Raw genomic sequence first — 17,728 nt, 5'->3', positions numbered from 1 at the left:
AAGCACACACATAAACACTTTCTGGGAATGGGGTTGAGCATCTGTTTGGACAGCGCTAGCACATTCATTTTTTTTTTTTTTTTTGTGAAACACTGGCAAAAGCTCCTGCATTGGCCATGAGAAGCTTTTCCACTGCAGCAGGCTGACCGGGTGACCGAGCAGTCGTCCAATTGTCTGCTGGCCTCATCCTCACACACACACTCACACACACACACACACACACACACACACACACACACACACACACACACACACACACACACACACACACACACACACACACACACACACACACACACACACACACACACACACACACACACACACTAAAATGCAAATGTAGTACCGCCACCCCTCTCATCTCCCAAGTCACCCATAAAATGTGCATGCTTTTAGCAGCATTCTGACACATTTTAAGAAGCTATTTATTTAACAGCATGATTATCTATCTGGTGTTAGGGTGATCTGTCTAGCAAAGTGATTGGCCTACGCTTTTAACGCCCTCTCCTCTGGCAGAGGTGGCAGCTGCTCAGAGGACGTGAGGGGAAAAGAGAGAGAAAGAACTCTAATATTTGATGCATCTGTGATATTTTCCATATGTACACCGTTTGACAGCATATAAATGAATCTTAAGCGCAAGGAGAAAGTGGTCAATCAAATGTGCTATGATGAGCACCAGTGGGCACACACACACACCCACACACACACACAAAAACACACATACACACACACACACACACACATGCATACACACACACACACACACACACACACACACACACACACCATCCTTTTCCAACTATAAAAATGACCAGCAATAAACACAGCCTGCTGGAATGTAGGGGCGGCGGCCTTGGGATAATTCCATGTATTGTAAATATGAAGTTGATGTCTTGTGCCAATCTGTCATGTCTCATCTAAAAAAAGGTGTCTCTTCGGGGAGTGCCAGTTTAGCATTTAGCATGTACATACATCACATCAATGTCACTCCACAAAAGCACCCCCATTTGTATTGCTGACAGCTCCCTTGGGGTGTGTGTGTGTGTGTGTGTGTGTGTGTGTGTGTGTGTGTTTTGTGCCCGCGAGAAGCAGTGACAAAAACAGAGAGAAATAAACTGAAACGGGGGAGTAGAGAGAGGAAGAAAGAGAGAGAGAGAGAGAGAGAGAGAGAGAAAGAGAGGGAACACGTAGGCAGAGAGAGAGCGAGTTAAGCCCAGGCCTGGAGGAGTGCTTGGTTATTTACATATGCAGATTCCATGGTCACCCACCCTAGATCCCAACCCTCATCAGTAGAGAAACCAATTAAAACTCTCTTCATTTAATGTTTACCTTAATTAACCGTTACAATTAATGGCTGTTCAACGTTTCTATTGTGGCTTTTTTTCAATTAAAAGCCGCCTGTGACAAAAGGTTGCGAATCCATTCCCTATAAATCACACAAGACATTCCCCCCAGTGAATTAAAGAAGAATAAGTCCATTCCGGGGCAATAGTGAATGAGTGAAATGGCCTCATGTATCACTACGATGTATTTTTTGTTGTCTATGCCCAATCAAGCACCTGCATGTCTGTTTGCTATTGTAAGTAAGTGTAAGCGCACACACACACACACACACACACACACACACACACACACACACACACACACACACGGGCATCATTTGTGTGCGTAGGTGTCCTCCTGCCATCCGACCAGCAGCAGCAGCAGCACACATACTGGTCAGCAGCTTGTTGGGTGAGACCCAATGGACCATTAGCTGTGCGGAGCTGCCAGGGTTAGAGAGCTGATAATGACAGGTGGTGTACACACCCTGGAGGTCTGACAGGCTCAGGGCACAGTGCCATGTAACAACAGCCTTTTTTACTACCGGCACCACAGCGTGCGATGGGCAGTCTTTAACACTGGCACTGATGCAGGCATGGCAGAAAAGTATCCCTGGCACTATCCACTATCGCTGTACTACGGATAGTGGGGGCAGCTATTACAAGCAGTTAAACTAAAATGGCAGCGGTTGTTAATGGTGGGGAAACCACTAGGCTGTCATCACCATCACTCATCCTCTTGGCCAATGCATTCAGAATCCCGTACGCGAGGGGATCAGATGACAATTTCCGATTGTCCCGGTGACAATGAAGCAGTAGGTTCGTTATTCAGACAAGCTTTTTTTCTTTTTCATCACAGCGTAAGCCCCCATTCATCCACACTGAGGATGGTATTGTGGTCGTATAAAAGATCCCCATTCGCTTTCTTTTTCTTTTCTTTTTTGTTCTTTCTTTACATCGATTCGTCTTTTTTTTTGGTTGCCCACTCACGGAATCCGATGTCTTTTATCATCGCCTGCGCCTCCTGTATCTTTGAAAACACCTCCGGTAGAAAGGGTTAATAGAGAAATAACGCTTTACTATTAGATTTCTTCTTTTTTCCCCTCTCCACTCCACGGCAACCATTTGCTAATCAATCCAGCTGTGATGTGGCTGCATTTTTCACCATTTCTTCTGAATAATACACCACTCACAGACAGACACACACACCAAACAGCAGGAGCATGTGTGGGCAACTGTGTGTGTGTGTGTGAGTGTGCCCTCCGCCCCCTCTCAGCCTCTCTCCACTAGTGACGAACACTCTGATTTGCACTAATCTCTCGGTACACTCTCAAAGCTATTGTTCCCTTCTGCTGTGAGCGTATTCACGTGCCACTCACCATGCCTCTCCTCTCATTTAAATACTCCCAATACAACAGCGCCGGGAGCTGGAAAACACTTTTTTAGGACCGCTCTCATTCTACTGTTTATTTGAACAAAACAAAGCAAACACAAAATACCTCACATGACCTTGCATACCCCTCTCTTGCTTGCGTGGGTGATTGTGGCATTGTGCGGGATGTGACTGCTTATTAAAAGGGCAAAGTAAAAAGGCTGGACTGTTAGTGCTGTGTCCACCATCATAACAGTTTATGTAAACAGACAGCCTGTGGACCCGCGTGAGATGAAAGCTACGGCCTGATCTTTGGATTTGATGACTGTTGCCATGGCAGCGATATGAGGATGGATGGAGGATGGGTGTACGCGTTCACACAGGGAGACAGACACAGAAAATGATCTCTCTTACTTTTCTCTCATTCTCTCTCTCTCTCTAACACACACACACACACACACACACACACACACACCTCCCCCTACCCCCCATCAACCAGTATAGTACAGTCCAATAGGTCTTCCTTTGGATCAGTGAGCCGTAAAGGTTCCATCATTAGGACAACCGTGATGGGGTCCAATAGTCTGACAGCTTGTCAAGAACACACACGCCTGCATGGGCGACTATGTGATGAGGCCTGCTATTAAAGGAAGAGAGGAAACCCACACACAAACTAAACTGCACTGTTGCTACAATAAGGCACCTGGTGGATTCATGGGCGCTCGTTTGACACACGCACACACACACAAACACACACACACACACCGGATGGCTGAACGGGCCTGTTCAATAAAAGCAGGTTTTTCTGGGCTCTCGAGTCGGACGTGTTTATAGCAGTTTCCTTCTGGCCACGCGCGGGCGGCACCAGGGTTAAGTTGATCATCTCGCACTCCTGTGTAAAATAGCCAGGGGAGTCTGTGTACCACTAGATCAACTCTACAACTTAAAGACCCTAAACGTTACAGCCTCGGATGATCGATATGGCACTGAGCAATGTTCTTTACGAGCTAATAGACAAATCCATTCCTGCAAAACCCCCCGGGGGCCTTAGGGGGGGTAAGGCAGGAGAGAAGAAGAAAACAGAAGAAGTTAAGAGTGTGTGCGTTGTTTGCCTGGTGTCGCCACTTAAGGCCCCTCTGCTAGCAGGCACAGACAAAGAGAATGCCGGGAAGAGAGAGAGAGCGAGAGAGAGAGAGAGCGAGAGAGAGACACTGGGATTCAACTTGTGTCTGTGTGTCTATATGTGCGGGTTGTATTGGCGCATAACGTCCGTGCATGTCTCTATCTCTCAGGGTATTATTGTGAGGTTATCGCAACTACGGAGCTGCCAAACAGAGATTTGTGTCTTCAGATGTAGAGAAAAAAAACGCATAAAACCCATTGCGTTCATACTGCTTGAACGCTCTTATCTGATACTTGTGGAAAGGGGAGCTTACGTGAGACATTTGTAACTCCCCATACTATCTGATTAAACAGTCCAGATTGCCTAATAAATGTCAGGATTGCATCATGAAGTGGGAGAAAAATCCTGCAAAAAAATCTGATTCCCCCCATCTGAAATCTAATTCGATGTAAGACCTGTTGCTATTTCACCCGGGTTCCATCAGTTCATCTTATGATGGCATTCCCAAACTCAGCGATATCTCACACATCAACTGACAGCTAGCTAAAAATAAAAATCAAGAGTATAGTATAAAAAGCTCAAACATGGGCTCCATAATACCCCTGTGAAATGTATTAACTTGCCATTGAGCCTCTGTCTACCTATCTTCTCCGTGCGCTCCCTTTGTCTTTCTCCATGCAGTGCGCTTGCTCATTAAACCGTATAAGGTCAGTTATTCATTCCACTCTAAAGCCCTTTGTCTATACCTTGCCCTCGCTAACCTTACGCAACATCCTTTCCTGAAAGCAACTTGGCCAAACTTGACTGCAAAACTTTGACACATCATTAAAAAAATAATAATGGACGGTGTTTATAAACGATATGAGGGACCTTTGACATTGTGCATTCCCCCGGGTCCCTCGAAAACAACTTAGTTTATATAAATGTATCTTTTAGTTAACACTGCATGCTTGTCTTATTTCAAGGCAAGGACAACTGCCACACTGTAAAAGAAAATATATTTTTAACTAGAAATGCAATTTATTTTATTACGTCTAAAAGGCAGCAATCTTTTTTAGATTGCTGCCTTCATTCAGTGTTGGTAAGTACAGACCTGGCACCTACTCAAACTATTTTAAAGCACGATTTGCAAAACTCCCTAGGCAGAGAACATTAGTTTTGCTTATCCTTCATTTATTGGACAAGCACTTTATACGAAATGGAAATTAGTGAGTGTAGATGTTAAAAAGGTCTTCGGGGCCCTTTCTCTGGCAGTTTTTTTCAATTCAAACAGCGGTGAGTGATTTTTGATTTAGGGCTGTTATTGGCAATTCTTATTATCGCATAATCTGATCATTATTATTTTTTGATTAACTGATAAATTGTTCAGTCTATACATTGTTACATATATGTAACATATTTATAATATATTTCAATATTTTCAAATCAATTGTGCTGTCCGACCAACAGTCAAAATCCCAAATGATTCCAAAATAAAAGCCTCAAGCTTATTTTAAGATTTTCGAAGCAAAAGCTAGTAAATGGTGGGTCTTCTTGCCATCCATCTTGGAAGACTCCAAAGTTGGAGAGAATTGCATGTTTTCTGAACAAATAAAGAAATTAATATAGTTGGAAGACAATTTTAATAAATGAGTGAATTTGAGAGTAACAAGCTGCCAAGTGTAAATAAATTCATGACTGATGAAAATGACCGTGGGTGGGAGTTCTGTTCAAATGACTTTGCTTCCATTATAAGGTTTTAATATTCATCTATCAACACCTTGCATTTAAACACCCATCGACTATCAGCCTTCCAAACAGACAATAAAGATAATTAAAAAAAACTAAAGGACATTTTTATTTAATAACGTTTTATTGTTGTGATGTGTATCCTCTGCGTGTGCATAGCACTAAACACAGTGTCATTGCCATGTCAAATCAACAGATGTGGACGGGATCACATTCATACTGACCCATGTGTTGTCAGTTCTACTGCTTTCATAAAGCATGATTGCTAATTCAGGGACTCTAAATAGTTAGTAGGCAATTTATGAAAATCCATTTACTTCAAACCATTATGTGCGGCGGACATGGAACACTCAAACCTTTTTCTAGTGTATATTAACTGAGCACTGCGATCAGACACTTATCAGGGAGTTGTCAAGTTAAAAAAAAAAAAAGATAAAAAAAAAATAATGGACTTCCGACGGCTGATCAGGATCAAGTGCTTACTCAGGCTATGGTAATTACAGCGATATTTGCATTTTAGCAGAAGAACCTTATCTACTACCATAATGAGTGATAGAGCCTTTCATTGGATGGCTGTTTGCATTTGCCTTAGAACCCTATCTGAGCTTAGGACGATGTGTGGAAAGTGCAGTGATGTAAAACCAAGGGGCTGTCTGCTACATGCCAATGTGTCACTCCCACAAAGCTGAGGGTGAAAAAAAAATGCTGAAAAGATAGACACAAGTGTAGAATAAATCTGCAACTGATTAAACTAATAAAAAAGTGGTCAATTAATTAGCATCTCATTGTACCACACAGCGTTATAACCCAGATAATAAAGCTACGACCGTTTTTTTTTTTCAATTATTCCACACTGCAGTAACTGTCTAGCTAGCACTACACTCTATCTGCTTTCTGTCTTGTCGACCGTCCTCTTCTCCTTTTTAAAAAAGCATTTATAACAGCAAGCAACTTTGAAATTCGATCGATTGGCATTGCAAATTATTTTCACATTGATCATGGGGAACGGTTCGATATGTTTTAGAAATATGCTAATTTGCTTATTTTTTTATATGAGGGTTAATCAATACCTTTCTCATGTTGGTTCATGCAATATGAAGTTAAAGCCAAGAGGCAATTAGCCTAGCTTAACATGCATGACTTGAAGTAAAGGGGGGGAGACAGCTAACCTCACATGGCTACAGACACTTGTAAATCTCACTCATTTTCTCCGTACATTTGATTAGTTTAATCCATACACAGTAGGCATATGGCAACACTCATTTAAAAAAAAGGTCAACTGTCAAACTAATCCTTCAATATTGATCATTATTGCACAGCACTGATAAATGATTGGTCCATCACTGCATTCTACGGTCTGATATATCTCGATAACTGAGCGATTTCAAGGATAATACACCGTTGCTATGGGTAACAGACATTTCAGATCGATCACTCCCTGTCATATCAATCCGTTGATAGACGTCTACAAACAGTAACATACTACTCTTTAAAAAAAAAACATTAAATCATTTTTCAACATGACTTTGGACAGCAGTGAACTCTGGAGTCAAAGTTAATGTCTGAAAAAGACTCAAGACGTGAGTAAGTTTGGCCACAGAGTTACATAGTTACTGTTGCCATAGACAAAGTTCCGACCATAGTGGACTATTATTGGTACTGTAAGCAGTGAAAGCATTTCTAAATCAATACAACCTCTTTAAACCTGCAGTGTGTAGAATTTTGGGTTTTATTTCCTAGCAGATTTTGTAGAAAGTAATTATAATATCCATAAGTACATTTAATTTAGTGCATAATGTTTTGAATTATTTATTTTTCCCTTAGAAAGGGACTCATATATGTCCATATTTCTGCATATTTTGGACCAAGGCCTAGTGCCGCCATCTTGAAAGTGTCATAGTTGGAATGTCATCAGGTGCATTGTTTAAAATGTTTAATTGTTCTTGTCCTTGAAGGCCACTGTAGCTTCTGTTATTATTCTAAAGGGTTGGGGTTACCCAGGGAGTGTTGCATTCTAGAACTTTGTAGAACTTTCTTGATGATGTCATATTACACACTGCACCTTTAAATCAATATTTTATTTTCAGTTAACTAATTAATTTGGTTAATACTATGCGGGATAATGCATAAGCCTAGGGAATGGAGTTATCCTAGAAAAAGAAAGATCACGTTGGGCTTACTATCATTTACTTGTAAAATAAGCAGCATTTGGGTGCTTATTCACTTATTGACAATTTACTTAGTGGACAAAGTACTTCCATGTGCTTTGTCTAGGTCTGTTTTTAAAGGATTAGGGAAATGATTTACCTTATGTTTCTAGCACCTTTGGAATAAACTAGAACGCTGAATAAGAGCCAGGTCTTATTGCCCAAATAACAATGGCCAATCCCACTAATGTTCTTTTTGTCTTAAAAGGGAGCAAATCCCTGCAGCCAGCTTGAGACTCTTGTGAAAGCCTTCCCATGTAGAAGCACATTAGTGCCCATGGATTCGGAATGACATGTTTAACAAATGCATGCAAGTCCGATTACTTTTGTCCATTTGGGTGTGTGTGTGTGTGTGTGTGTGTGTGTGTGTGTGTGTGTGTGTGCGTGTGTGTGTGTGTGTGTGTGCATGTGTATGAGTGCCTCAGTGTGTCAGTGTGTGAGTATGTGTGTTTCAGCAGTAAACTCTAGCTGAACCACACTGTTGCCTTTCTACTGCCAATCTCCTCTGTTCAGTTCTGACGGTGCACTGTCGTCAAATCGAGGTGTTGATGTTTTCCTGGGTTAGTCAGCGGGTCTGAGGATGCCTACAGCCTTCCTCAAGGGAGGTGTCACAGTTGGACATGTTCCCCACCGCCACCCCATCACACACACACACACACACACACACACACACACACACACACAAAAGAGAATAAAGACAGACATCTCTACAAATGCCGCCTCACACACACATACACACACCCACACAGACACAGACACTCCTTTAGTCTTTCTTAATCTGTTGCTCCATCTCTCTCACTGCTCACACGCATGCACGCACGCACACACACACACACACACAGACACACACACACACACACACACACACACACACACACACACACACACACACACACACACACACACACACACACACGCCAACTAAATTGACTTGTCAGCTTCAATCAGGACCCGGGAACAAAAGGAGTCCTGCCAGTTTGAGGTTGACATCATTAATGGGTTTTTGGAGGGGGGGCCGAGCTCTAAAGACAAATGGAGTGCAAGGTCGGGCCGACTTAAAAAGCACTTTCATTTTTGGCAGGAAATCTTTTTTTTATAGTACGGACCCATTTTTACGCCAACATCTTTTTCGCAAGCGGCTCTAACTTTCATTATCACTTGGACCAGGGGTAGGGCGGGCCGTGCGAGACTTTGTTGTTGTGCTGATGGGAGAGGAATGTGACATCCATAATGCATTTACTATTAGAGGATGGATACGCATGGACACACCTGGCCACGTGTCAGAGCGAGAGAGAGAGAGAGCGAGAGAGACAAGGAGGAGGAAGAGGAGAATAAATGGGGTTTTGGTGTTGCAGAGGGTAGAAAAAAAAGTTGCAGAGTAAATGATACCAAATGTGAGAGAAAAGGCAGAGGACGAACATGTTCTAGAGAGAGAGAAAGAGAGAGAGAGAGAGAGAGAGAGAGAGAGATATGGTGTCAAGGTTTGGAGAGCCCTAGCAGCTCCTCTCATGTGACATGTGCAATCCACACATAAACCAGCTTTTCCTGGTGCATTGTAGCAGCAAAGCCAAAATGCTTTGAACATTTAAATCCTCCTCCTCCTCTCCCTCCTGTGACTCCATCCATCCTCATTTTGCTTCTGTTTCCTCTGCTGAATGGCCGGCTGCCCCCCCCCCCCCCCATCCCCCCTCCTCTTTTGCGGCTTTCATTTTCTGACCCTGGATAAAGATGGAGTCCCTCGTCTCAAATGGTAATAACTTTGGTCCATATGCACACAGCCATCACAAATTGATTACTGTGTAATGCTGCGAGCGCTTCCAACTTGCTCTCTCTCTCTCTCTGACTCTCTCTCTCTCTCCCTCTCTCTCTCTCTTTCTCTCTTACTCTCACTCTCTACTCTTCCATCTTGTGATTTTCGCACAAGGCTGACTCTCTGTCCAATCCAGGCTGTCATTAAACAGCACCCCTGGGTGCTACCCAAACGTAAACAAGCACATCTTAAACCTCTCTCCTCACATAATCCCTCTCTTTCCCCCAACTCCCAGTCCTCTCCTTCTCACCACCATCTTTGCACTAGCACTCGAAAAAACCATCTTCTCCTTCACCTGTTTTACCCCTAACCACTCATTCCCCTACTATTCACATTCTAATTATACCATTACATTACCATTTCCATTCTCTAATTAGCATTTTTTTTGCTCTCAGCATTCTTCCCCTCTCCCTAATTTAATTTTTTCCTCCCCTTGCTCTCTTGCTCTATCAACTTTCCCTTTTCTCAGCCAGTGAAAAGGCTCCACCATTTCTTTTTTTTTTTTGCGGCGCACACACAAACAGACAGTGCCCTTGGGGATGGGTTGGAGAGCTCTGTCTTTGTTTGTGTGCACCTCTAACTAACTCTCCATCTGCGGGGAGCCAAGCCAAGCCCAGCAGTGCAAGACAGATAGCTGGCACCGTCCCAGACTCTTCTCTAGTTGGCCCGATATCTTCACCCCCACCTCACAAACTTTCTCCTTTCCCTTTCCAGGCTTGTAGTTCTCCCACAGAGACGGCTGTGTGTGTGTGTGTGTGTGTGTGTGTGTGTGTGTGTGTGTATGTGTGTGTGTGTGTGTGTGGGTGCTTCAGATGAATTCCTTCTCACCAAAGCCTCAAACCAAGACCTGCCCTAAGCTTCCAATGGATATTCAATCCTTTCCAAAGCCATATGCGGCGTGGATGTTCGTCACCGTACTTTTCTTGAGCTCCATCCCTAGCCAACCTCAGCTTCACCTCCACAGTACAAGCTTACTTCACACACTAAATAACCAATAGCACATTTTTCTATATTTAGTCTCTTCAAAGTGCTTTTCAACGAGAGAGGAAACTTATCGCAACTACGGAGCATTAGCATTTGTTCAAAAACACAATCACGTGATTGCCCAAGGCTGTAACTGTAAAAAGTTAAAAAACTTTATAATTGTACATGTTGTTTTTTTTTTGCATGACTTGGAAAGAACTTTCTTCTTTAAAAAATACACAACTGTAAAGAGGTAATGCAACTCGACACTAATGTGCTGTAAAAAGGATAATGAGATTTTAACTCTGGCTTTATCCAACATCTAGATTTAGAGAGATGCAAATGTACGTATGCATTTTTAGTAAGATATTGCCAAAAGTGCATTTTTATTGTAACATTTCTCAAAAAATGACATAGAAAAAAATCATAGTTTTAATATAAGTACTCGACTGGAAATGTTCATGATAGTATATATTGTCTAAGTTACCCCTGGGTAATTTTTCATAGTGATGGACAATACCCTTGTAGAGTAGGACAAACCCTGCTCCAATACTATCTACTATTTAGTATGGTAGAAAAAGATTTAGGATGTCCTGATTCTTGTGGCCAGAGTTGGATGGTTAGAAAAACCTGGATGTCTACTACGTCCGGACGAGATTTTTAGGGTTGAAAACAGCATCCTTGTGTGATTCACAATCCAATGCACACCGGTAGTGACGTCACATCGACGGAGCCTCCGTATGAAAACAAACAGGGATGCGAGTAAAAGCAAGAGGCAAGATCAAGGCGCAATGTTATGATGAAATAAATAAGTAAAAGTATGTCCCAGGTGTATGCCTACTGCATCATATCAAGATTATTTTCATGTCAGATGTAGTATGTAGAATAGAAAAAAGGGGTATATATAGTCCACTCACCATTGTCGGGCTCTGACTTCCGGTCATGCTCTGTGTCGGTGAGAGAGAGGGCGGAGTTGGCTCGACTGGTGAGGCAGGAGCTCTGCTCCGACTTGATGCCTCTCATCCACATGTGCTGCAGGCCGTGAGCGGGAGAGGGGTCCACCTCCGGCTCTGTGTCCACATCTGAGCCCACACCCAGGGAGTAGGACCGACCATGACCATGAGCCACAGGCCCGGAGCACAGAGCCTCCTCCTCCTCCACATGATGCTGCTGCTGCTGCTGCTGCTGCTGCTGCTGCTGCTGCTGCTGCTGCTGCTGCTGCTGCTGCTGTGGGTGGATGTGGTAGTCTGGGCTCCTCATCTGGCTGGCCTTACAGAAGTCTAGATCTAGAAGAATAGAGAGAGAGAGAGATACGGAGGTTGAAATCATTTAAATAGTGTATGTACAGGTACAGCATGTACTATTTTATATGTCATTGACTGTTGATGTATTGTCCCTAAATGGACTCCATTCAGAATGAGTTCCTGTGTCTAAATGTGAGTACCTGTATTGATTATAAAAGGTTATATACTAAAAATTATAAAAACAAAGAAACTGAGCTGTAAAGCATCTGATCATAGGCATAGAGTGGGGGGTCAGGGGTTGTGAAACAGACTACACAGTGCCCTCAAAAAGCCTGAAATGAAAAAAAAGGTGTTAATTAGTTTTCTTAATTTTTGTGCATCGCCCCTGCCTCTAACACATGCATGTGTTCTTTGTTTGCTTCAGCATCTTAAGCTGACCAGGTGTTTGTTAGAGATGGACATTTACAAGCCAAACACCTGAACACCTCCCATATTATACCAAGAGACAGAGGGCTGTTGTCTGAGCAAGAATTTATGAAGTTTTGCAGCAGAACTCCGGATCAAAATGCCACTTTCAATAAATATTTTTTTTCTTAACCATTTGCAGGGAAGCTATATCCTGTTCAGGCTGCACTGATGTGTGTTATCGAGCCTGAGACATATTGAGCTGCTGCTCAAACAGAGCACTGATCTCATCTATATTCTCCTTGGTGGGGTGAAGAGATCAGATAAAGATCAAACCTTATTAATATTGACTCAGACTGAGGGAAAAATTGAGCCTCATATGCTTTCAGGTATCAGAACGCCCTCCAATCCCGAGCATCAACCTGTTATCTGAGAACTTCAGATCTACTGTGTTAGTCCTCTGGTTACACTTCAATTCAATTCAATTCAATTGAGCACTACTTTTTTTTTTGGCCTGCAGAGTCAGTTAAGTACATTTTCTCTCTCGCCACCTCGGGTTTCTGTTTGGAACGTACAAGTGGAGATGATGGAACTGATAGAATAAAAAATAAAAAACTTGAGACGTAAATTGAAATCCATACAGATGCTATTGTAGCCTGCTAGACTTTATAGACTTGCACTGAGAACTCTGGGTAAAAAAAAAATGAAGACTTCTTCTCACTTAGTGCAGTTAATATGTGGGTTGGGTCAGGTCCTTTTGAACAGGAACCAACAGTGTTTCAATAAAAGCCACAGTCGTGTTGACCACTGTGTTGACCAGCGTGGTATCCCGCAGTGCCTCTTTGATGGGGTCAAGACAGACCAACTGTGGCTCACACATAGTTCTGACTGGAATTAAACCGCCGCAAGATTGGTCAACACTACACACTACACTCTATACTGTTTAGCTCAAATTGGCTGCAAGAGGGCAATTCAGGAGCAAATAGCCTATTTCCCCCGTAGCAACAACACATGACTTGACTGAGAAATGAAAAAGCCGTCTATACAGTACTATTTTGTTTTGAAGCATATTTATGACACAAGAGGACATTTCAGCAGGTGGTGTATACGAGAGGAAACTATTATTCTTTTTCTTTTTTTAAATGTATTATTTCCTGCCATTATAGTCGGCCGCTCACTTCAGAACAAAGAACAGACGATTTGTATGTTTGAAATGAGTTCCACCCGGTGTTGCAAGTACTAAGATTCTGAATGGCTGTCAAAACAGTCTGGGTCATAATTTCCACTGTTTTGCAGTCCTCACATAAATACACATTCTTTTCACTCAATGGCACAATTTCCATCATTTCAGCGTGTGTGTGTGTTTGTGTGTATGTGTGTGTGTCATGTCCCCCTCACCATGGTGCGCAGACTGCCCCAGGGGCCCAGAAACTGTTCGTCAAATATTTTTTAGCTGAATGGATTGAAACATGCGATGCTTAAGCACCACATCAACTGACATAATAATGGCCTTAGGAGGACTAGCATGACTACAACTAAGGCCCTAAGAGACAACTTTAGACTTTCCTTCTGTCACTTTTTAATAGCCCTCATACAGCACTTCAATTGTTTCTTAAATAGACATCTGTGATGGACCAGCATTTGTCCAAAGTGGATTTCTGTGTTCTTTTTTGTTTTCTTTCATATCCTTCCGTAGAGGGTTTTATGTGTCATTTAGGTTTACCCCAACATGTTTGTTCTATCTTATTCAGTTATTGTACTTTTTTCTTTTTATTTCAAAATATGGTTCTCTATAGTCTAATACAGGTTGTATTAATGTCCAGTGGGTCCTTGCAAACTTCTGTTTTGTTTACTAAGTTTGTGATCTTTTGTTGCGGGCTACAAATGTAAATTCACAGGTGGCTTAATAAGAAGTATAATATGTGTTATTATTATTGGTTGTGTGGAGATGGAAAATAAAAATAAGAGAATTAAAAAAAAAATAGACATCTCTTAATCAAGATATTAAATTGAATTATGAGGTTCATCGTGGCCCAGTGCGTTTTTTTCCCCCTCACATTTCTAGTTCCATTCCCCTTTACAGTTAGATTCTGATTTTCTCATTGGAGTATCTCTGAACAGAGTCCTCTTAATCCAAATGAGAATAACAGCATGTTGTTGAAGATGTTGAAACACTCAACCGAGACACCTTTAATTAACATTGAGCTGCTTGTAACAATTAGCTCAATGCCATTATTTTCCTTGGATTTTGTCCCCCAGGCTATGTTTAATTTACGCTGAGCTACCCTGTACCCCTCTTGTATATCCATCTATCAATAGTAGGCTATCTTTCTAATAGAACGAGACTCTGGTTAGAAATGCTTGTAGCATATTGCTCACGGTAGAAAAAAATTGTTTGCTGCAGTCGGAACTTCCTCCATAGCAACCGTAACTATGTAAATCTGTGGCCAAACGTACTAACGTGGTCTTGACTGGAGTCTTACCTGACATTAACCATGACTCTGAAGGTCACTGCTCTCAACATATACATTCAAAAGTCATGTTGAATAAGTATTTCATTGTTTATTGAAGTAGTAGGATACACATAACAATGTCCATATAGGTCCATATCGAGAAATAATTGCCTGTAGAAAGCCGCGATTGACCAATCAGAAGACAGCATTTATCAGTGTCATGTTATAGGCTATATATATATATTTATACTGTGTGTGTGTGTGTGTGTGTGTGTGTGTGTGTGTGTGTGTGTGTGTGTGTGTGTGTGTGTGTGTGTGTGTGTATGTGTGTGTGTATATATATTAATATAGGCTATATACCTATATTATACCAGGGAAAATGAATTGTTGGGAGAAGCAAGGGATGGAAAGGGAGGGAGCAGAGGACAAGATGTGTCAGTTTAAAAGATGAAAGGAGGAACATATGAAGAGAAAATGGGGGGGGAGTTAGAGGAGAAACAACTTGGTTGATCTTTGTCAGGAACTCCGTGATCCATTAAAAATGTCACTGGAGGCGATGTCCCCCCTTAACAGTTGGTTACTTAGGTCGGGTACACTATATATAACTCCGTAGCCCAATGAACAGATGTGCGTCGTAGCAACCGGCTGCCATTGACATTTCAAAAGTCTGCTTTGGGGGGTCTTTTTGCACCTTGCCATATGACACTGCTGATGGCGGAAGATGTTGTTTGTTTGTTATGGCAACAAAAAAGGCGGAGAAAACGCTTGAAAAGGACAAGTGGATTTTTGACACCGCAACGATGTGAAAGAAATAGCTAGGGCAATATGATGATCGCTAAAGGCTATTGATTGATTGCTGTGTGGCGAAAAACACAATAGGACAAAATCCATAGAAGGTGGCATTCAAAACTGAGTGAAATCCCCCCCAAGCAGCATGCTTGTCAGGGAGTTTGCATCTGTTATGAATGGCTAATGTGGCTTGTGAGGCATTGGCCGTGTTGGTCTGGGAGAGTTGCAGGAGTTCGGGGGTAGCAAAAAAAAAAGAGTATCTATTGATCACCGCGAAGCCTGCACAGCGGCATACTCCTGATGAGGTGCGGCTTCTCTCTTAACACCACACATGACCTGCATAAAGGCCATCCATCACAGCACGCGCTGGCCCATTTCTCCTCCTGTCACCGGCAGGGAAGAAATTTTTCGGTGTGTACGTGTCAGTGTGTGTGTGTGTGTGTGTGTGTGTGTGTGTGTCTATGTACCACCCTCTGTTCATATCTGAGAGTGTGTGTGTGTGTAATGAAGGGTGGTTTTCCACCCCAGGTGAGGCCAGAAAGGCTCAGGGTTGACCTAGTTTAGCTGTGGGAGAGAAATATCACCTCCGTGGAGAAGAGGTAATTGGCTGCCTCCGACTGTCCTTCTGGTTCTTTGTGGACTTTAATAGGTAATTCACATAGGCCCTTTTAAAAGAGCTCAGCGTGTGTGTTTGGCAGTGCAGGTGTGTGTGTGTGTGTGTACCATATGTGTCATTTTTCAACAGTGTATGCATTCACATTATCCTTGCACCTGTAAGCTACATACATCCAGCCTTAAGGCACACTGCAGGTGCAAAGGGTAACATTTTAACGTATAGATCTCATTAGGAACCTTTGCCGGTTGATTTCAAACATTAAAAAACTTAATTTTCCAAAATGTTTCAATACAAATGTGACAACTTATAATGCGTACATTTGCATCTCTTTTAAAAAACAGAAAAATGTAAATGTTGGATAAAGCCAAAGCTAAACTCTTTACTTCATCTCTAAAATGTATTAGTGTCCAAAGTTTTTACTGAACAGATATTTGATACAGCCATTTCTTTTTTTAAATCAAAAAAATCATTGTACAATGTACATTACGTTATGTTATAGATTGCCTGCCATGTCTAGCCTCAACATTGCCCTGAGCTTGTTTTACCTGTCTGTGGTTGGCTGTAGTTGGCCTGTCTCTCTCGGTGTGAGCCCAGAGTTAGGCGCAGTTCGTGGGTGTAGTCGGGCAGGGTTTCCCGGGAGGTGTAGGAGCGGTGGTGGGCGCGGCCGTCCTCGCTCTCGTCAGACGAGCTGGTGTAGGACATCTCCATCTCATGGCGTCCTTTAGACAACGGCTGGTAGGGTTTACTGTCCATTTCCTCCATGGCTATAAGGGGCTCCACACTTTAGTCACTCAGCACAGCCACGGCACAAAGCACAGAGTCTGGAGAAAGATGCAGGAGAAGGGGGGTATAGTAGGGAGAAGGGATGGGCAAGGAGAGGAAAATGAAAGGAAACATGGAGAGAAAAAATAGCACAAAAAAGAGACTGTTATTGAACACAGTGGAAACAATATTGCAACATCTGCTCCTTCCAATTACAGCAGACATTCATAAACAGTATTTGGCTCCTTTCATATTTCACACCAAAAGGTTAGTTCCAAATCAATACGCTCAGAAGGGACCGGCGCAAACGGTCTGTGGCCATTATGTCGGGATTTATTTGAAGAGAAATTGGCCAAAATCAAGCGCACACACATCTTTCGTCTGTTCCGTCAGTTGTGGTTTTTCTGTTTTCTTTCTCTCACTATATAGCGTGGGCTCCTCTACAGTATCTCTCTTCCACAGACTAACCGTTGACAAGTTGCGGATAAATCCTCAAATTTGCAGCTGAGCCCCCATGTCTGTCTGCCTCTCTTTTAACCACTGTGCCTTCACCCTAAAGCCCATGACGAAACACTTATTAGACACCGGTCTTTTACGGTGCCACTGCCCTTCCAAATGGTAGGAATGATAAATCAGCTCTTTTTAAGCCCCCTATTCAGCTCCCGATTCCCTTGTCCTTCTCTCAAGCACATCAAAATCCACTTCTGATAACGTCCGGCGGACAAAATGCTTATACCGCCGTAACTAATGATCGATCGGTACGACGATTACCAGACACAGAAGAAGTGATTATAAAAAAATATTTCATTCATATTAGCTCTCTTTCACAGTGCCCCCTTTGCCCGAGGCCTTTCCAGCCTATTTCCTGCAGATATAAGGCTTCTAAATGGAGCTTGAGAGGGTCATTGCTCATAGAGACAAAGTGCTATGTTAT

At 42.5% G+C, this 17,728-nt stretch overlaps 1 protein-coding gene across 1 annotated transcript in view; it reads right to left on the bottom strand.

The window, feature by feature from the left end:
• tenm1 (teneurin transmembrane protein 1) overlaps positions 1-16,794 on the bottom strand; it is a gene marked incomplete at both ends in the record, with an annotated part of 178,892 nt that extends 162,098 nt beyond the window's left edge. The window contains 2 exons of the mRNA XM_080036099.1: positions 11,443-11,811; positions 16,578-16,794. Of these exons, the coding sequence (XP_079892225.1) occupies positions 11,443-11,811; positions 16,578-16,794 (586 nt within the window). The remainder of the gene's footprint in view (positions 1-11,442; positions 11,812-16,577) is intronic.
• Between the last annotated feature and the right edge of the window lie 934 nt (positions 16,795-17,728).

This window comes from Ammodytes marinus (assembly GCF_949987685.1).
Source record: "Ammodytes marinus genome assembly, chromosome: 10".
Lineage (NCBI taxonomy): Eukaryota > Metazoa > Chordata > Actinopteri > Uranoscopiformes > Ammodytidae > Ammodytes > Ammodytes marinus.
This window is presented reverse-complemented; position numbering and strand designations above follow the sequence as displayed.